General features: G+C 34.3%; 1 protein-coding gene across 1 annotated transcript in view; it reads left to right on the top strand.

Moving 5' to 3' along the window:
- Positions 1–17558, top strand: part of DIAPH2 (diaphanous related formin 2) — a 209323-nt gene that overhangs the window by 103489 nt on the left and 88276 nt on the right. The window contains exon 24 of the mRNA XM_082061623.1: positions 2883–3008. Coding sequence (XP_081917749.1) covers positions 2883–3008 — 126 coding nt within the window. The remainder of the gene's footprint in view (positions 1–2882; positions 3009–17558) is intronic.

Here is a 17558-nt window from a genome sequence, read left to right as displayed (position 1 = left end):
TCTTGCAATCACCAGCTTTGAGAAGTGTAGTGGTAGAGAGTCTGTTTAGTACCTGCATTTATGGAATGGTTTCAAAGAAATGGCATTTTGCTGCAAGCAGAGTTTATGCTTTCATAAATTAAAACCTTGCCAGAGTTTTAACAAGTTCACATTATTTTCTCTGAAAGAGTAAAAGGGATTCATGTTGCCTCCTCTTCATGTTACTGTAGTATATCTCTAATAAAACAGTTTTATGGGAGGAAATGCAGATATTTTATTATAGTCTATATATATGTTTCCTGTTACATGATCTTTTAAGCTTGTCTTGTAGAATAACAGTTTCATAAATTGTTTGAACAGGAACTTGTACATTTGCCTGAGCTAGGCAAAAAAAAAAAAAAAAAAAAAAGTGAATGAAAATGAATATTCTGCAGTAGTTTTTGATTCAGTGTGAATATAGAAGTTAGCTGAGGGACATACAGCTGCCTTGCTTGCATAGAGTTCCTTCTTACTTTGAAAGTCAGTGTGCATCTAATCTAAACTGTTTTCTGAACATTTTCTTCCATTTTAATCACAGAGGCTAAGATTTCTTATTTGTCATTGCTTGCTGAATTTCTTTGCACTTTTAAATTTCAGACAAATACAAACTACTACTCTTCCTAAGCAGTCATGCATATAAATATTTTCAAATTGCTGAAAGCAGTTAAACTTTATCTGTTATATTGCCTGTTTACTTACCAGCTGCTATTCTTTTTACCCACAAAATGCCATTTGCATCCTCCTGATTTATTTTTCAGTTCTAGCATTTTACTTTAGTGCTGTTTTTCTCCATATCCCACTACATGAGAGCCAACAAAAATATTATAGTGATTAAATTTCTTTAGTTCAAGCAAAAATGTGTTCTCCTCCTCTGACAAAAATATCAAACAATTAAACTAATGCAGTCATAACCTAAAAACTTTGCTAATGTTTGATATTTGGGCTACTTTAGTGGTTGATTTCAAGGTTATGTCTTGAAAGTTAATAGCTACAAGGATGCTGTGGTCAGTGTCGATTTATTTGGTTCCCTCCCCTGTTCAGTTAAGCTTAAAAAATGGTTTCACTATAATTTTAAGGTTACATGATTAGTAGTTCCTTTGGTACTCAGTATAAAATGGATAAAATTGCAAATAAAATAAAGATTATGTCTGTGATAAATACAGCTATATTGGTGCCTTATGTATTTGAACGTGTTTGTGAAAAGTTAATTTAGTGGTGTTATGGCTGATATGAATCATTACTTACAATCAATGTAGTATTAATTCTGTTCTGAGACCAGCTTCCTTATTTACAGAACTTTTATTTCTTGCATACTGTTTTTCAAGCCATGCTGAATCAAATTCCTGGTGCTGTTTAATGTCACTTAGTCACAGCACAATTTTTTCAATAGGAAAATAAACCAGTCTTTTGAAAAAAAAAAAAAGCTCTATACAACTTTTGGACAAATGGCTTACCTTAAAAAAAAAAAAAAAAAAGGAGAAACCCAGTTAATAATAATGTCATGTACATATCTTGAGTACACAAATAATCCTCGGGTTCTCTGCAGTGTCAGCTCTGAGGAGCAGCTGCCTGCAGTCGCACAAGAGCGTGGACTTGGCCGCTTACGGAAGAGTCAATAATGTACGGGACGTTCTCACCTCTGATTCCACAGAGCAGAAGTTGTTGGTGGCACTGTCTTTTTTTAAAGATTATATGCATTGTCACTAAAGATGAAGTATTTTGTAGAATCTAAACAGCCTCTAATACATGGTATACTTGAAATATCCTGTACTCAGTTCAGAGGAAGGATGTGAATCGGTGCAAACGTTACAATGTTCTTTGGGGAAAGGTGGTGCTGAGTTTGTCTTCATGTTCTTGAAAACTCCTATTTGTAAACTATGCAAGAGGAGACAAAGCACAGAAAATAGAATTTTGTTCTAAAATACATCTTTCAGTTGAGAGGCAGTGCTTATCAAAATGCTGTTTGTGATTAAATTGCCAATGATAAGTGGACTTCATTGATTATATCATAAAACTCAATATTATGGGTTCAGTTTGTTTTAATATTACAGTTTGACCAGGGGCTTTTTACTTTTCCTCTTGTTCTGGAATTCCTTTGTGATATGGTACTGCTTCACCTTCAAAATTCTCATGTCAAGATTTCCAATGGAGATTTCTCTCATGGTGTATAAAGTAGTGGTTGTTTAATACAAATTACAGAAATAGTGGTTTACATTAGAATAGAATATGACAGAGTAAGCAATGTTCATTATGTTCATTTAGAGTAGCCTCTTTTTTGATGCTGTACTGAGAGTCCTTTTTAATTATCAATAGTTTTTATTATTCAAATCTACCTTTGATATTAACAGCGGGTTCCCCAGATGTTGGTTTATAGAAGTCAGTTTAATGTCAGTAAAAGAAAAAATATTTGATCTTTTATCTATCTATCTATCTATATTCTTTAAATCATTTCTGTAACTTAGTGTGTGCGTTAATAAGATCATTAATTTAACCAAGTACATGCATTAATGTGATACAATCTCTTTGAACCTTAGTTACTTTTTAATATTTGAATTAGACTTAAAAGAATGAAATATTAGAATTTTTACCAATAATTTTAAATAGAAATTGAATGATATGAACTAATGGTAGAATTAAGTGGTGACATTTCAACATTAAATATGATGATTTGGTATATTACATTAGATATTTTTCACTTAATTTTTATTAAGATTAGAACTTTTATGAGCAGTAATTCAGAAAAATATGAGTCTGCTTAATGGATTAGTTCTCCTTAGGACCATTTATGCTGTCATTGTTTTCTCCCCTTCTGATACCCTTTCTGGAATTTGGAAGCTTTTTACTCATTGTCATTTTTTTCTTAGTTTCAGCCCAGACTCTGAAGAGTAACCTCGATTCAATGAACCAGCAAATCCAGCGCCTAGAAAATGACATCAAGAATTTCCCTAAAACACAAGATGAACATGATAAGTTTGTAGAAAAGATGAGCATATCCTTTTTGCGTGTTTTCATTGGTGATCTGAACATTCTGATTGTCTGGTTAAGTATTTACAACAGTGGATAAGAAGTTTTAACTCTGCACTTCCATGCTTTTATTCTAACACAAAGAAAAGCGTAACAGTACACACTGAATATAAGAAAACGTGTAACTGAATATAATGTAAAGTGCTTATAATCAGACTTCCAAGGAGGAAACCAGAGGAAACCAGATAGCTCTCTTAGAGGAAGTAGTTACAGTGACTAGTCACAAATATAGTTTATTTTTTTTTTGCTTTAAAGAATGGTATTTAATGAGGATTGTTGAATCATTTAAATCTAAAAAACTATCAGAAGTAGAGGTGAGAGTATTCATTATTTTAGCTTCAGATGTATTGTTCTTTAAGGGGGGGAATATGAATGTTTTTAACAGGGTTTTGTGCTTTGTTTTTTTTTTTTCCTTTTTTGTTGTTTAAACATTGTTTTAGAGAAAATCCCAAGAGTGATTTCTACTTTCATGTCATTGGGAATAGAGACCATAGGTTCTTTGAGTGTTAGTAAGTAAAATCTGTGGGGAAAATACCAAATCACAGAATCACAGAATGTCGGAGATTGGAAGGGACCTCAAGAGATCATCCAGTCCAATCGCCCCGCTGGAGCAGAAACACTTAGATGAGGGTACACAGGAAGGTGTCCAAGCTGGTTTTGAATGTCTGCAGAGGAGGAGACTTACTGTAACCAGACAGAAGTCACAGTTTTGTTGTTTTTTCAAAGGAAAAAAGAGGAGATTCATGTCTGGAGCCATTAGTATCTGCTCAGTGCATTTAGTAGGTGGATATAACAAAGAGGTTCTCTTAAACTACTGTGTGTATGGAAACTAAGTTTCTGTGGGATTAACAGTCTGAATGGATTCAGTGACAGAAATTCACAAGATACTAAATATAATCTCTATATGGATTTATTTTAAGTTTCTGACAAGGCTGCAGAAAAGAAGCTTAAGGGAGACAACTCACGAGGAAGTGGAAAATTATTTCTTGTTACTTACTTATTCTCTTCTACTTTGTCTTATTTATGAGGTTAGGAGACTTGTTAGTAATCACATTTATCAGTTCTGCTATTAAAAGAAAAAGCTTATTATTTTCCTGAGATACATTCACATAAGAAAGTCTTATAATATTGCCTTGTAATTGTCCTTTGCCTCGTCCTCATGTGTAAGCTGAATACTGTCAAGTAAGCCCCTCTTTAGTTTGTAAGTGAAACCAAGGTAGTAAAATGCACCTTTTGCAGCCATGTTTTCTTGTTAAGTTTGACAGATCTTTTTACAGGTTATATACATTTTTTCAGTTGTGTTGAGTAAATGCTTTGCCCTTTGTTGTTTGGCTACCTATGTATTTGCTGTGCTTATGAAAATGATTTGCATCACTCAATCGATTTGGTGAGAAAAATGAGCCAGGTAGGTAATGTTTACTTTTTTCTGTTCTGTGGTTTATCACCTGCGTTCCTTAAAGAAAGATCGTCTGACAATGCAAAAGGCTGTGGGGGTGTGTGTGTGTGTTTGTTTGTTTGTTTATTATAGTACTAATGTATGAGGATTCTATGGAATTTTTGAAAATTAATCGTTGAAGGTCTCTTGCAACTTCAGTGCACATACATTGATGTCACGGCTACATTATCAACTCCTGGTAATTGAAAAATTAAAATCATCACCCTGAACTGTAGGTGTCTGACAGCTTTTATCATACTAGTGAAATTGGTGGCTTGACAAAATAGATAAGACTAAGAAATGAACTGATTCTGCCCAAGTGTTTATGTTTTCATAATTAATAGATGACCTGATAAATGGTGGTTTTTGTTTTCAGAAAGTCGTCTTCAGTTGTGTAAAATTCTAGAATTTATTTCTGCCTATTGAATATTTTTAAATTTTCTGTACTCCTGTGTGTTTGGTTTGGTTTTTGGGTTGGTTGGTTGTCTAGTTTTGGTTGGGTTTTCTTTGTTTGTTTTTGTGTTTTGTTTTGTTTTGTCAGGAGAATAAAAGTTAAGGGGTGGGAAATGACATCTTCAATATGTATTTCTTTTGTTTCTGTCAGCTTGTTGAAGAATTGTTGTTGATAGCATATACTGAGAGTAGAAAGTTAAAGAATTTCAGACTGAACTTCTCTCTAACTGCTTGAGTGTTTCAGAAAATTTGAGAAGTGTCTGAACATAAGTCAACTCTCAGAGAGTTTCAGGATGCAGGAATTTTTCCGGGTTTAAAGGCATAGTTTCTCCTTCCCATTCCTGCTAATAAACAAAGCTGTTTACCAGTAATTGTGGATGAGAATTTCTTCAGAGAATATGAATGGAATATAAGCTAAGCTAGATTAATTACAATAAAAATACCATTCATATTATTCATAATAATCATATAAATATTCATAATATAGAAGCAAATGCTTAGGTTTTAAACTTTTTTTTTAGCAAATAAGGCAAGACTTTAGTACTGTGAGTGAAAAAAAGATGAAATTCTGCTTAGATTTTCATCTAGGATTTTTCTCCTGACCTATTTCTAAGCAGGCTAATTTGTGATTTCACTTAATCAGTTTTTTATTTAGCTTATACACTTTTTCATCTCAGTGCGTAATGCTTCATGTAACTCTTGAATGCTTAAAAATAACTTCAAACTGCTTTAGGAATTAAATACAAAGAGAGGAAGAGGAGTATATTACTGTTCCACAACCTGTTTAAAAAATTGCAGTATATTGCAGAAGTGTTATACCCCATTGATTAAAAACTTTTAATTACAGATTTTAGGATTACAATCATGCAGTCCTGACTGCATTCTGCTAACTTGATACATATCAAATGGTTATTTTAAATATGTTTATTATTTACAAACTGAGGAAAATGGGTTCATGTTGTCTGAATAGTTTATATTTAAAGTAAGACTATAGGCAACTAAAAGATAATTTGATAGGAGAAGCACGTTCAGTTTCTTTTATAATTAGCCCAGCTTCATGCAGCACTGGGGAGTCTGATTCAACACTTTAGAAAAGTAATCCATGTGACAAATCTGGCTTTCACTGCTTGGCTTATTTCAGTGTTCCTGCCTCTAACTGAAGATTTTTAAAGTAGAAAACTCCGAATTTAATACTGACTTGCCATAGGTGTATGTGCTGTTTTCTTTTAGGTGATGCTAAAACATGAGTGTCTAATTGGGGATCGAGGAAGATTAAAGACAACAGAATTAAGAGGGTATTTCAAAAGCAGTAATGGAAAGTTGCACAGAGTTAATTTATTAGTTTTGACTTAAAACTGTAGATACATAAATAATAAATGCCACCTCTTGCCCCTCCCAACATGCTCCTACCCCCAAGGGAAGAAGGTTTAATCCTCTAGAAAAGAGGCAGGAGCTTTGTTCTGAGGAGAAGGGAGAATTGGTAGAGCCAGGGTGGCCGGAGGGACATGCTCTTCAATCGCTGGCCATTAGGTTCATTCTTTTTGTTATCCTGCTAGTTAGAGAGAATGACTTTCTGCTCTGTTGCTTGTGGACAATTAGATAGCTTGTAAGTAATCTTACATTAATTTATATAATGTATCCTAGATGTACTAGTGTGTCCTTAAATGAAGATTTTTTTTTTTTTGTAGTTTTTCTGGTTTTATCTGTATTGTTTACCCCAGTAAGAAATAGTACCATGCTCAATCTTGTTGAGATCTTTTGCCTACCAGAGCAATAAAGGGTGCCACTTGTTTTTTTTCTAACTGATTTGCATACATGTGATGAATTAAAAGAGTATTTTTAAAGAATTGCAACATTAAGGCGACCATGAATAAAAGAACAAAAATCACTGCAGATAAAAAATTTTCAAAGCTGTGTGTATTCATCTTATCATTAAATAGAAAAACAGTGATTTGTGAACTAATTTTAATTTTCAGAAAGGAACATCATTCATTAAAACAGAATCCTTTTTATGAAGTAAAAAGTCTGTCTTCTTGAAAGGCATATATTCTTACTTGATATGTATTTATGCTCATAGTTCTATCTAATAATGATTAATGCTTCACAACTAAATAGGAGTTTTATTAGTTCCTTGCTTGATGTACTTCAGTGGTAGTGAAATGATCTGGGGAGAAGCCTACTTTAAGTGCGTGTGGGACTTTTATGTACTGAGAATGTTAGATAATATTTAATGTGCAATAAAACATCAACTGGTAATTCTCTTATCCGAAGGACGGTAGTGCAGAATCTCAGAGCAGGCCACTAGGGAAGAAACAAATAGACTCTGAATCATAATCTCAGCATCTGAAAATGGCTCTGAACCTTTTTTCCTCTCAGAGTGACTGAGCAGCAGGACATCATTTACACCCTGACATGGGTGCTGAAAGGATGGTAATGGCATTAACACTCTTGTCATCTGTTAGCACTTGGGATTTCCTCCTAGCTCGCTATGGAAAAATAATTCACTTAGTGTTTTGAGAAGTCATTTTTAGGAAAGCCTGGTTTTGTTTTTCAGAAAGTTTGAAATGCACTGATGCCTTCATTTCTACATGAGAATGTACATTAATAACTACATTTCTTCATAACTGGAGGCTTCTCAAAAATAACTCTGAAGGGGGAAGGATTTCTAGGAACTTTTGTATATGCCCTTACATTTGAAGTAACTATTTTTTGCCTGAGTGTGTTCAAATGTGTTTTTAAATGTAAAGGTGTTTTTCAGTATTTTAGGAAGTGGAAAATGGAACCATTCAATGATTTATCAAATTCTAGGTCATGTATAATCCTTAAGACAATGTTACACATGTGTCTTCTCTAACAATATTTATATCATGTTTTTGTTCTTCCTATCTGCAAAAATGATATTTGAAAACGCTTTCATTGGAAAGTGGAGTTCCTGACTAAAAGAGGTATTTAGGGAAAATAATGGTTATTTAGCCAGATAAAACACTTTTCCTAAGCAGTGTCCAGGGAGTGAAGGTCTGGTTCTTATGCACTTGCAACTTCACTCTCTTTCTCTCTTCTCCCCTCCTTACCCTAGTTAGAAAACCTATGTTGTCCAAAAAAGGCAGTGAAAAAGTAATGACTTTAGTTTGAAAGTTATGAAGTATTAAGTTATGTAATGAAAACAAAGGAATAGAAAGACCTGGCTTCTAGATGTAGCATGGCTTTTATTTTTTAAGTTATGGTTACACTGTAGGAATGTGATGATGGTGTTCTGTTACTTTTAGTGTTGAACATTTGTCTAAAGTTAAGCCTTTTGCCTACAGTTAAAAACAAACCCAAGGAAGAGTCAACAGAAAACACATTTCTTAAGAAGTGCCAGCACTAGGGAATAAAGTCTTGTTTAAGAAGACTTACGAGTGCATACAGTGGAAGGAAATGAAACGGGAGTGATTTATTCTAGTTTAAGAGATCAACATTTCAGCTGTTCTCTCCAAGTCTTACCTCAGAAAAAATTAATACTCGACTGAATGCTTAGTCGAGCAATTTTTTTAGTATTTTCAACAGTTGTTAGTCTTTCTTGCTAATACAGAGAAAACAGAATAAATAACACTAAATTCATATTAGTGAGATTATTTATAAATGAGGAAAGACTAGAAACAATGTGATGTTAAAATAGGCTTTTTTCCAATGGGGGAAAAATGGAATACTCTAAGCTTACACCTACACCCTGAAAGTTCCCAAGGGTATAAATTGTTCATGTTGCAAGGACCTTTTTGCAGTAGAATGTACCTTTAAGTACTAGGAATACCATTTTTTCCCCCCTTCCACTACAGACTTGGGTCAATTTGAATTCATTGCTAATGTGACACTTAAGTATTCTTAAGAACTTCCACCTTCTTCTGCATAATCTACAGGATTTTACTCAAATTTGCATAGTTGATTGGCATGATAAGCCAAGAGAAAAAAATCGTGTGGCTCGTGTACATTAAATTTTGCATCCAGGATGCTTTGTTCTAAGGTCATGTACCTCTAAGGAAGCCAAATTTGTGACTTGAGTATCAAATTGGAGATGTTAGTGAGTTGCCTGGCTGCTTGACTGACAGCCACCAAATGTGTCTGCCTCAAATTTGCATTATTTTGTGTTGCCCCAAATGCAAGAGAGGAACCACTAAAGTGCACTTTCGAAAAGAAAATCAACGCTGTATCATTTTGAAAGGTTACATTTAAAAACCTTTTATCTCTGAAAACTCACATCATACTTAAATGGATACGCTAAAGCGACCAAGACACACTTGATTAAACTGATCGTGCTTGTAATTCTTAGAAGTACATCTGAAGGTCTGACGTGTTTCATCAGCATAGGCAGAAAATCCCACTTCTGAAAGCACTGTGATAGAAATTAGTACATACATATAATCTGCTTTTCTTTTCCAAACTACTCTTCTTTCTTTTTTTTTTTTTAATTTTTTGTTAGAAAATTCAGAATATCACTGGGTAAACACTGGTGGGTTTTTTTGGGTGTTTTTTTTTTGTTTGTTTTTTTTTTTTTTTTTTTTTTTTTTTTTACATTACTAATTCTTCAAGCTCATAGCATCTCAGGATTTTGAATCCTGTTGAAGAACTGACCCTGCCAAGTTCAAAATCAGATTACAGGCAATTTGTGCTGTGTTTAGTTATGTATATTCAATTGACATTATTAAGAGGGGGAAAAAAAGACTTCTGTTTGACGCTGTTGAGCTCAAATGTGCTTAAGTTGTTTACTTAGTCTTTAGAGAGTGTGCCTCCCCAGCATATAAAATGATCTTGTTGTGCAGACTAGCCTTTATATAGGTACCAGTTTAACAATTAGATAATCAGCAGGTCAGAAATACGACCAGAACCTATTGTAATTAGAAGGCACAACAACTGAAACACCTGCAGATCACAGTTCTGAGCATCACTTGCAGAGGCAACCCCAGGAGCCTGTAGATTTGGGGTTTTTCTTTTTTGCTAGTTTGTGGGATTTTGTTCATTTTGGTTTTTTTTTTTTAGCAGATCATCTTGTTCAGTGACAGTCATGATAATACAGTTTCTATTCAATTTCGTTTCCACTGAGAAATGTCAGTATGGCCTTGTGGCATTTACTAATCCTTTCACTTACTTAATTTTTCACCCTGAAAAAAAAGATAATCCCCCACTAAAATTGCTTTGAAATATTTACATCACTGGTGTCGCATTTTGTATTACTAGATATTTGTTGTGAAGGTCAGTAAACATCACTGAAGTAATATAAGCTTAAATATACTGTTTCTGCTGTGTGTAGATATTCTAGACCTGCAACACGTTTTCCCATTGTGTTTGCTGTACTGTGAAGCCAATGAAAACTGAATCTTTGCACAAAGTTCTCTTATGAAGATATATTGCTGAAACAAGGCAAGTTATTTTACTGTCATAATAGAATGAGTCTACTTTTCTGATCCTGACTGAAAACCAGTTGGGTTTGGTTTGTTATTTATTTACAGTAAATAGGAGTGTTGCTAGTTGATTTCCCAAATAAACTTCTTCCTAAATTAAGGGAAAAATCAATTTGTCATTATATCATTACAATCCTCATGAGAGTTCTACAAAGTATTGTATTTTGCAATTTCAGAGTTGCTATACAGGTTTTTATACTAGCCATTTGCAATGCAACTTTGTTTTCATTGATTTACTAATGTGCATTCAGCATCTATAGTTACTAAGATGCAACCATTGTAGAATTAAAGAGACTTCCCAATTAAAGATCTGTTTAACCTTGTAGAACAAAACCTCTTTATCTTGCTGCTTGGTCAAGTGCAGTCTTCCTGCTTGAGAGACAGTATAACATTGAGTTTATTTTCCTTAAACTATTTCTTAGACAGAAGAGAGTTGAGGAATGAAGGAGGTTTGGGCATAGTTTTCATCTCCATTTTTATGCCTTCTGTTTAACTTCTTCTGAGTAAATGTGATATTAAGAAGTATGTGAGAAATAGTGGAAGAAGAAAGTGTCGGTCCATCTTCTACATTAAATCTGTAAATTCAAACAGCCTGTGTGGAATTACAAGGGCTGCTTGTAGGTTATGTAGAGTAGCATGTTCATCTTGAACCAGAGGGAACACACTATTGGATGCAACTCTAAAGCCATCTTTGTTTTCTTAAATCTCTTTTTTAGTTTCAATGAGATACGCTGAAGCTTTCTGCAATACATGTGGGTGCTTTTTCAGTGGAAAGGGGAGGTTAATCACACAAGGCATGTAATTTTCCTTAAGGCATGCTGAAATGTTGTGTTTTCCACTGTGGTACACTGTGCATGAAAAGAATTGTTAGTCTGTTTTTATTATATACTGGAGATACTGTTCAGATATTTCATGTTAATTGTTTAATTTGATACAGTCTGTGTGTTGCTCAGTGAAATAGAATTTGGAAAACTTTAAATTGGCCAAGTCTAATCTGGCAAGATTCCAGATGTTTATTTTTGTCCTAATGAGTTTTTTACGATACTTTGCTGCTCTTTTGCTTGGTACCTGGCTTGATTCTTTTTTTTATGATTCTGTATTTGAATATCTTTATGTTCTTTGTTGCAAAAGGAATTCTACACGGGCCTGCATAATTGATCATGAGATATTCTATTCTTGTATGAACAAAATATGATCTAAACCAACAGAGAGATATTAGTAAATCATTGTTTCAGTGCTTGACCAGTCATGTGAAAACTGTTGATTTGCTTTGAAACAAGATCAGTCTCACAGACTACAGACTGTGTTAAAGGTGTAAACAAAGGAGGATGATAAGTAGCAATCAGGTTCTTGAGGTGCCAAGTCCACTTCTTCAAGAAGAGTCTGTAACAAAAGGCAAATAGCATATCAGTTAAATTCTCAGGTAACAAATCAGTAAATAATGGAAATGCAAGGGAGACATATAGCAAAGGGCCCTGGGAGAGGAATCAGGACATAGTGGAGGGAGAATAACTTTGGAAAAGTGTTTGGTACTATATTTGAGAAAAAGTTTTCCCCCCCATCCAATAAAGGATGAAGATTCTCCTTAGCCACTTTTGGTTGCTTATGTATTTAGAGAAACATTTTAAATCAGCTTTTAGGGCAGTAGCCAGATTAAATTTTAGTTGGGTTTTGGCTCTTCGAATTTTCTCCCTGCATGACTTCAATACATCCTTGTAGTCCTCACAAGCAGCCTGCCCGTTCTTCTGATGGTCAGAAACTCTCATTTTATTCCTGAGTTCCAGCTGAAACTCTCTGTCCAGCCAGGCTGCTCTTCTTCCCCACTGGCTCGTCTTTGGGCACATGGGGCCAGTCTGCTCCTGCGCCTCTTGAGGAGTAACCAGCCTTCCTGGGCTCCTTTGCTCTTCAGAGCTGCCACCAAAGTGACTCTGTCAATCAGCCTCCTAAACTGGCCACACGATGTGCAACAGGTAGCTGTGTGCCGATTAGAAACTTCAAATAGCTTACATTTCTAATTTTTATTTATTGAAAAACATATATTCTGTGAATTACATAGTATGAACTTTATAGGCTAAACTCAAACATTCAGCTGTAGATTTGTGTTGGATTTTTTTGTTTAATCCCTGAGATTATGTAGATGTACCACATGAGGGAGCCCCATTCTATTCTGCACCTTGAAGACTGCATCTAGAATTGTGCTTCAAAGCCAGTACTGAGTGAGACTGAGAATTTTATACAACAAAGGAAAAAAATACAAAAAAGGTTGCTGAAATGCATTTTTAGAGTACATGTTGGCCAACTAGTGAGAGAATAATTTTTTGACAGTAATCCACACAGACACATGAAAAATTATATAGGAGGAAAAGCCTGCTTGTTTAGGAGACTCTAAAGAATAAAATTCCATGAACAAAAATGTATTTAAATACATGGCAATCTAAAGCCTTCTTGATTGTGAATAATTGCCTGAGGGAAACTATGCTTTCATCCTTTAAGTTATGTTAAACTAAGTTGTCGAAATCACTGAAATATATTTTTGTAAAGAATTGTGCACTGCTAGAATGATAATTCATTAGAGATCCATTTTCTAATTTGCTATACGCTTTTTAAAAAATCCAAATTAGAGAGAGAGTGTTCTCTATAAGTTCCTGGAGCTGCAGCATTAGATATCGACATCAGACTTTCATGAGATATTGCTCTATCAAAAATGTTAGCGTTGATGGAACTGCTTTTTGCTCTCTACACTTCTCTGCTCCATGAAAAGGAAAAAAGTAGTTAAAAAAACTTTTTTTTTCAGGAAAAAGATGTCATTGAGAAAGTGAACTCCTTTTTAAAGCAATGTATCTGAGTATAGGAAACTTTCATTTCAGATATTGATTGCCCTGTGATGATGCTTTTTATTTTTATGTCTGACCAGGAATGTTTGTTTAAGAAATATCTTTAAGTGTTTGGCCAAGATAGAAATTGGAGGGATTACTTCACTTTCCTGACTTCTTCTTGTTTTAATCCCAGTCACTTGGGGCAAGGTAATTTGTGTGCATATGGTGGTGAATTCCTAGCAAATAATTTCCCAGTAGGTTATGGCTACATATTTTTGGTATTAATATCTGGAGAGAAAATAGGAGGGATAGACATGCACCATTTCACTTCATCACAACAGTTATTTGCAGTAAACAAATCTTAATTTGAATAAATTTATTCTATGCTTTTTTTATCAGGTGACATAAAATCATTCCTTTTCGTCCTTGATTTTGAACATCTAGGCCCTTGAAACATATGATCTGAACTTTTTCAGATTTCGAAAAACAAGAAAATAAGTACTTCTGACGTCGCTGCGTTAAGGGAAACCTAGAAATAGAAGTCGTCACTTCTCTTTTCCTTCCCCACACTTTACCAAAAAACTTGATCTGGATGAAGTAACCATCAGATCTACTGATCGAAGCTTGTTAAAGCAGTGTACAACTGACAGCTCAAACATACCTCTCTTAATTAAATCCAGATGAAGTGAGGAAAAACTGCATGATCAAAGAGGAAGTGATTGTAGTTTCTCTGAAAGATTCAGGGCACACAAACCTGTAATTATTGTTTAAGGCATCTCATGTGTTGCAAACCTAATATAATATTTCTAGGAGTGGCTACCTTACCATGGCTTTGCTAAAATAGGCATCAACAACTAATGTTTTTTACTGTTAGAACATCTGCTTGTCAATGCTTTGTGTTATTTGAAGCAGTCACATTTAATTAATTTGAATATAATATGTCAAACAAATTTTGCAGAATAATTTTGTTTGTAGTAGCTGCATTTTAGTTGTTTACTTTCTTGTTTTAATTCATCTAAACAGATTTTTATCTAATTGTTCTCCAGGGAAGGTACACTAGAAATCCATTACTCTTGCAACATTTTCTCTTTGATATATTCTTGAGTATTATGTCTTCTATGTTGCTTTCTAATTAATGCATGAATAGTGATTATAATTAATTGTTTGCCACCAAAAAAAGAAAGAGATTTGAGTTTGAAAAAGCTACAAATACCATACTTCATATTGTTTCAAATTATTTTTAAACCAAAATAACACAAAGGAGAATTATTAAGAACTAGATGATTTCTGTTATAAAAGGTGCTGGAAAAGCACCTGCATAAAACTATAGGGAGTGACTCCTTTTCAGACTTATTAGTATGGGATGCCAGGCAAAAAATGTTATTGATGACTTGGAAGGATCTGAATGAATTTTGTACACAAGTATAAGAAAGTAACATGTAAAACATTACCAAGCTGGAATAATAACTGGAGCATTCTTCACATTCTTCTGCAGTTTTATAAGAATCTATTTGCCTTTCTTTTGTCACCCAGTACTCTCTGTTGTCAGACTCCCACCAGTTACCCCCTCCCTCTTCATGCCGTTGGCATAGTGAACTATGTGCTAAAGGCCTAAAAAGGCTGAAGAACTGCGAGGGAAGATCATGAAATACATAACCAATATACACTGGGTGTGAAGTTTTATCTATACCTTTATCTATTTCATTCTTCTTCTGGTATGATCTTCTTTTTTCCTGCTTTTTAACAGTTCTCACAACATCCATTTCAGAACAAATGAAGCTATAAATAGTGCGCCTCTTTCATTCATGATGGCATTTTGCCATTCTCTTAAAAGGAAGTTTTTCACCTGTCAGGTAGTGTCAGTAAATTCCATTGCGCTCTGCATGTTGTTGTGAAAGCAGTTTCAAAATTCTGATGACTTCATCAGTGGAAATAAAGCATTTTGTCAGGTTGAAAGGTTTGTTTCACTTTCAGTTCTTGAACTTTTAGAAATTGTTTTGATCTTTCTGTCTCCTATTAAAAATGAGTGTATGGACTTCAGGGATTATTTCCCTGTTACAATTATGGAAAAAAAACCCTTACGAGGTCAGCAACTGTGTGGGGTTTTTGTTTGTTGTTTCGTTGTTTTGTTTTCCGCTCTCTGAAGGGACAGTAGTATTAGTGTTCTTAAGATAATTTAGGTTAATACCTAGCTCAAATTTTTGAGATTCTCCAATTAAAAAAAAAAAATATAAAAAAAATATATATATATATATCTCCAGGATAGCCAAGATCTTCCCTTTTCTCTAGCCTATGGTTTTATAAATGCTGCCTTTCATGTGTTCAGTTTGAGGAGCCAAGTGCTCTTATTTACTTTTAAAGTGTTTCTTTTTTTCTTCATGCTACCACAGGATATTCATAAGTCTTTGAACAGACTTTTCCGATGTAAACCAATTTAAGAAGGAGCCTGTGGAGCTTTGTCTCTTGGACTGAATATTTTATAAAATAGGCCCTTGTTTATCAGTTTTTGCCTAGAGAGTTCCAATGGGACTTCTAGAGAAATGAGTGCTTATTTGCATCCTGATTAGCAGAAGTATAAATAAAAAAGGCAGTATTGGAATTAGGTTGACGTAAACTTTCTCTTGTACATAGCGAAGTGGTATATGTAGAATCAATGGAAATGGTCTTTTCATTATTGAGAAGTTTGAATGCATGAAAATTAGGAATTGGTATGATTGCTTAGAGCTGAGAGTAAGTCAACATTGAGGGATTTTTCTGGTGTTTATCAAGATGAAAATTTTATGGCCATTTAGAGACAAGTCAGAAAGCCTCAAGGAACATGAACTTAAGCATGATTCAGCAATTGAGGGAGGAGCAGGTCACAGCCAGCATTGTTATCAGGTGGTTATGATCTTGCTGTGCTTCATTTTCATAAACACAAGCACTGAAATATTGTCTGTACACACTGAATGCAGTTGTATTAAATAATTCTGAGAGTTACTGACTTCTTCAGGTATTAATGTAATTAAGACCAGGGAAAGGAGTAGACCTCTTTGCTGTGTGATAACTGAGAAGCAACTGTTCTTTTGTGGTGTGTGGTGATTGTTGGTTTGTTTGTTTGTTTCTGGGCTATGCTGTCAGAATGCTGAATGATGAGGTAATTTGTGTTGTAATGAGAAGGAAATTCTCACACTGAGCTTTTTATGGGTGCTTAATTAGTAAACCTTTAAGGTCTTCAGAAATACATGATTTTGTGTAAATAGACAAAATGGGGCTCCTTCTATGGGTCTCGGTTTTTTTGAGTTTAATTTGTGTAGATGAGGTGTATTGTAATGAAGAGTTACGTTTTTGTTTTTTTTTTCACAGAACAAAGGCTTTCAACAGGCAGAAAATATTAGGTATATGATTGTATTTCATAATTATCAGTTTATGCTCCAGAAGTCTTGTCTTCTGTGTACATTGTATATGTAATGTGAATGATAAAATTGTTAGCATCTGTTTACATTCTGATAGCAGGTGAAAATAAAGCTATCAGTGTAAATGACTCACTGTTATTAAAGCTGAATTTCTGTCTTCAGCTAATAAGTTCTGTTTGTGTTTCTCCAGTTCAATGCAAAGAATGCTCTATTATGAATGAGCTTGGAGATTAGAACCTAAAAGTACATCCTTCATTAAAGAGAATGACGCTACTGAATCAAACTTTCTCTTCCAGCTCTATAAAATATATTTTTTGCCTAGCTTGGCAGTTCCTTGATCCAGAATCCTGCTCTGAAATGCTTTGTAAGAGCTTTTAAATGACAGAATGTGGTATGTATGGTTGAATTATTCTTAGTAAATTTCACACGTAGTGATACTTGTTTGGAAATCATTACAAAAATATTTGTGTTCTTGTTGAAGGCTGTTTCCTCAATATTAGTAGTAGAGAAGTGAACCCATGGGGGGAAAAGATGTTTTGCTTTATGAATAGCGTATAGCTATAGATTAGCAAGCAGTCAGCTTAGGGTTTTAACTACAGGTGATCATGTCAAGGAATTACATTATATTAACGGATGAGTTTGAAGCATGGGTTTGGTTCTTTTTTGTAAAGTCAGACAATTATTTGTCTGAAGTACAGATAGGAACCTAAGTCAAACCCACTGCAGATAAATAAACTCAATTATTTGGTCCTTGTATTTGATTTAGCTGAATTGTTAGTATCTTGTGAAATTCCGATGATGAGAATAATCCATTTAATTGAAATATATAAATGCAGAGCCCCCTGTTTAAGCAGAGTCTTCTAATTGTTTTGTGGTTTTGTACCTGCTCTACTGTACACTTAATGTCCTTTTGTTGCTCATTTCTTATTGCTGAGGATGTCAAGTGCCACCTAAGAATGAATTTGCAAGCAGATCTGGTGAT

This window comes from Streptopelia decaocto (assembly GCF_964273445.1).
Source record: "Streptopelia decaocto genome assembly, chromosome: 10".
In the NCBI taxonomy this organism is placed as follows: Eukaryota; Metazoa; Chordata; class Aves; order Columbiformes; family Columbidae; genus Streptopelia; species Streptopelia decaocto.
The sequence above is the reverse complement of the archived record's forward strand: the minus strand, read 5'-3'. Positions and strand labels throughout refer to the sequence as shown.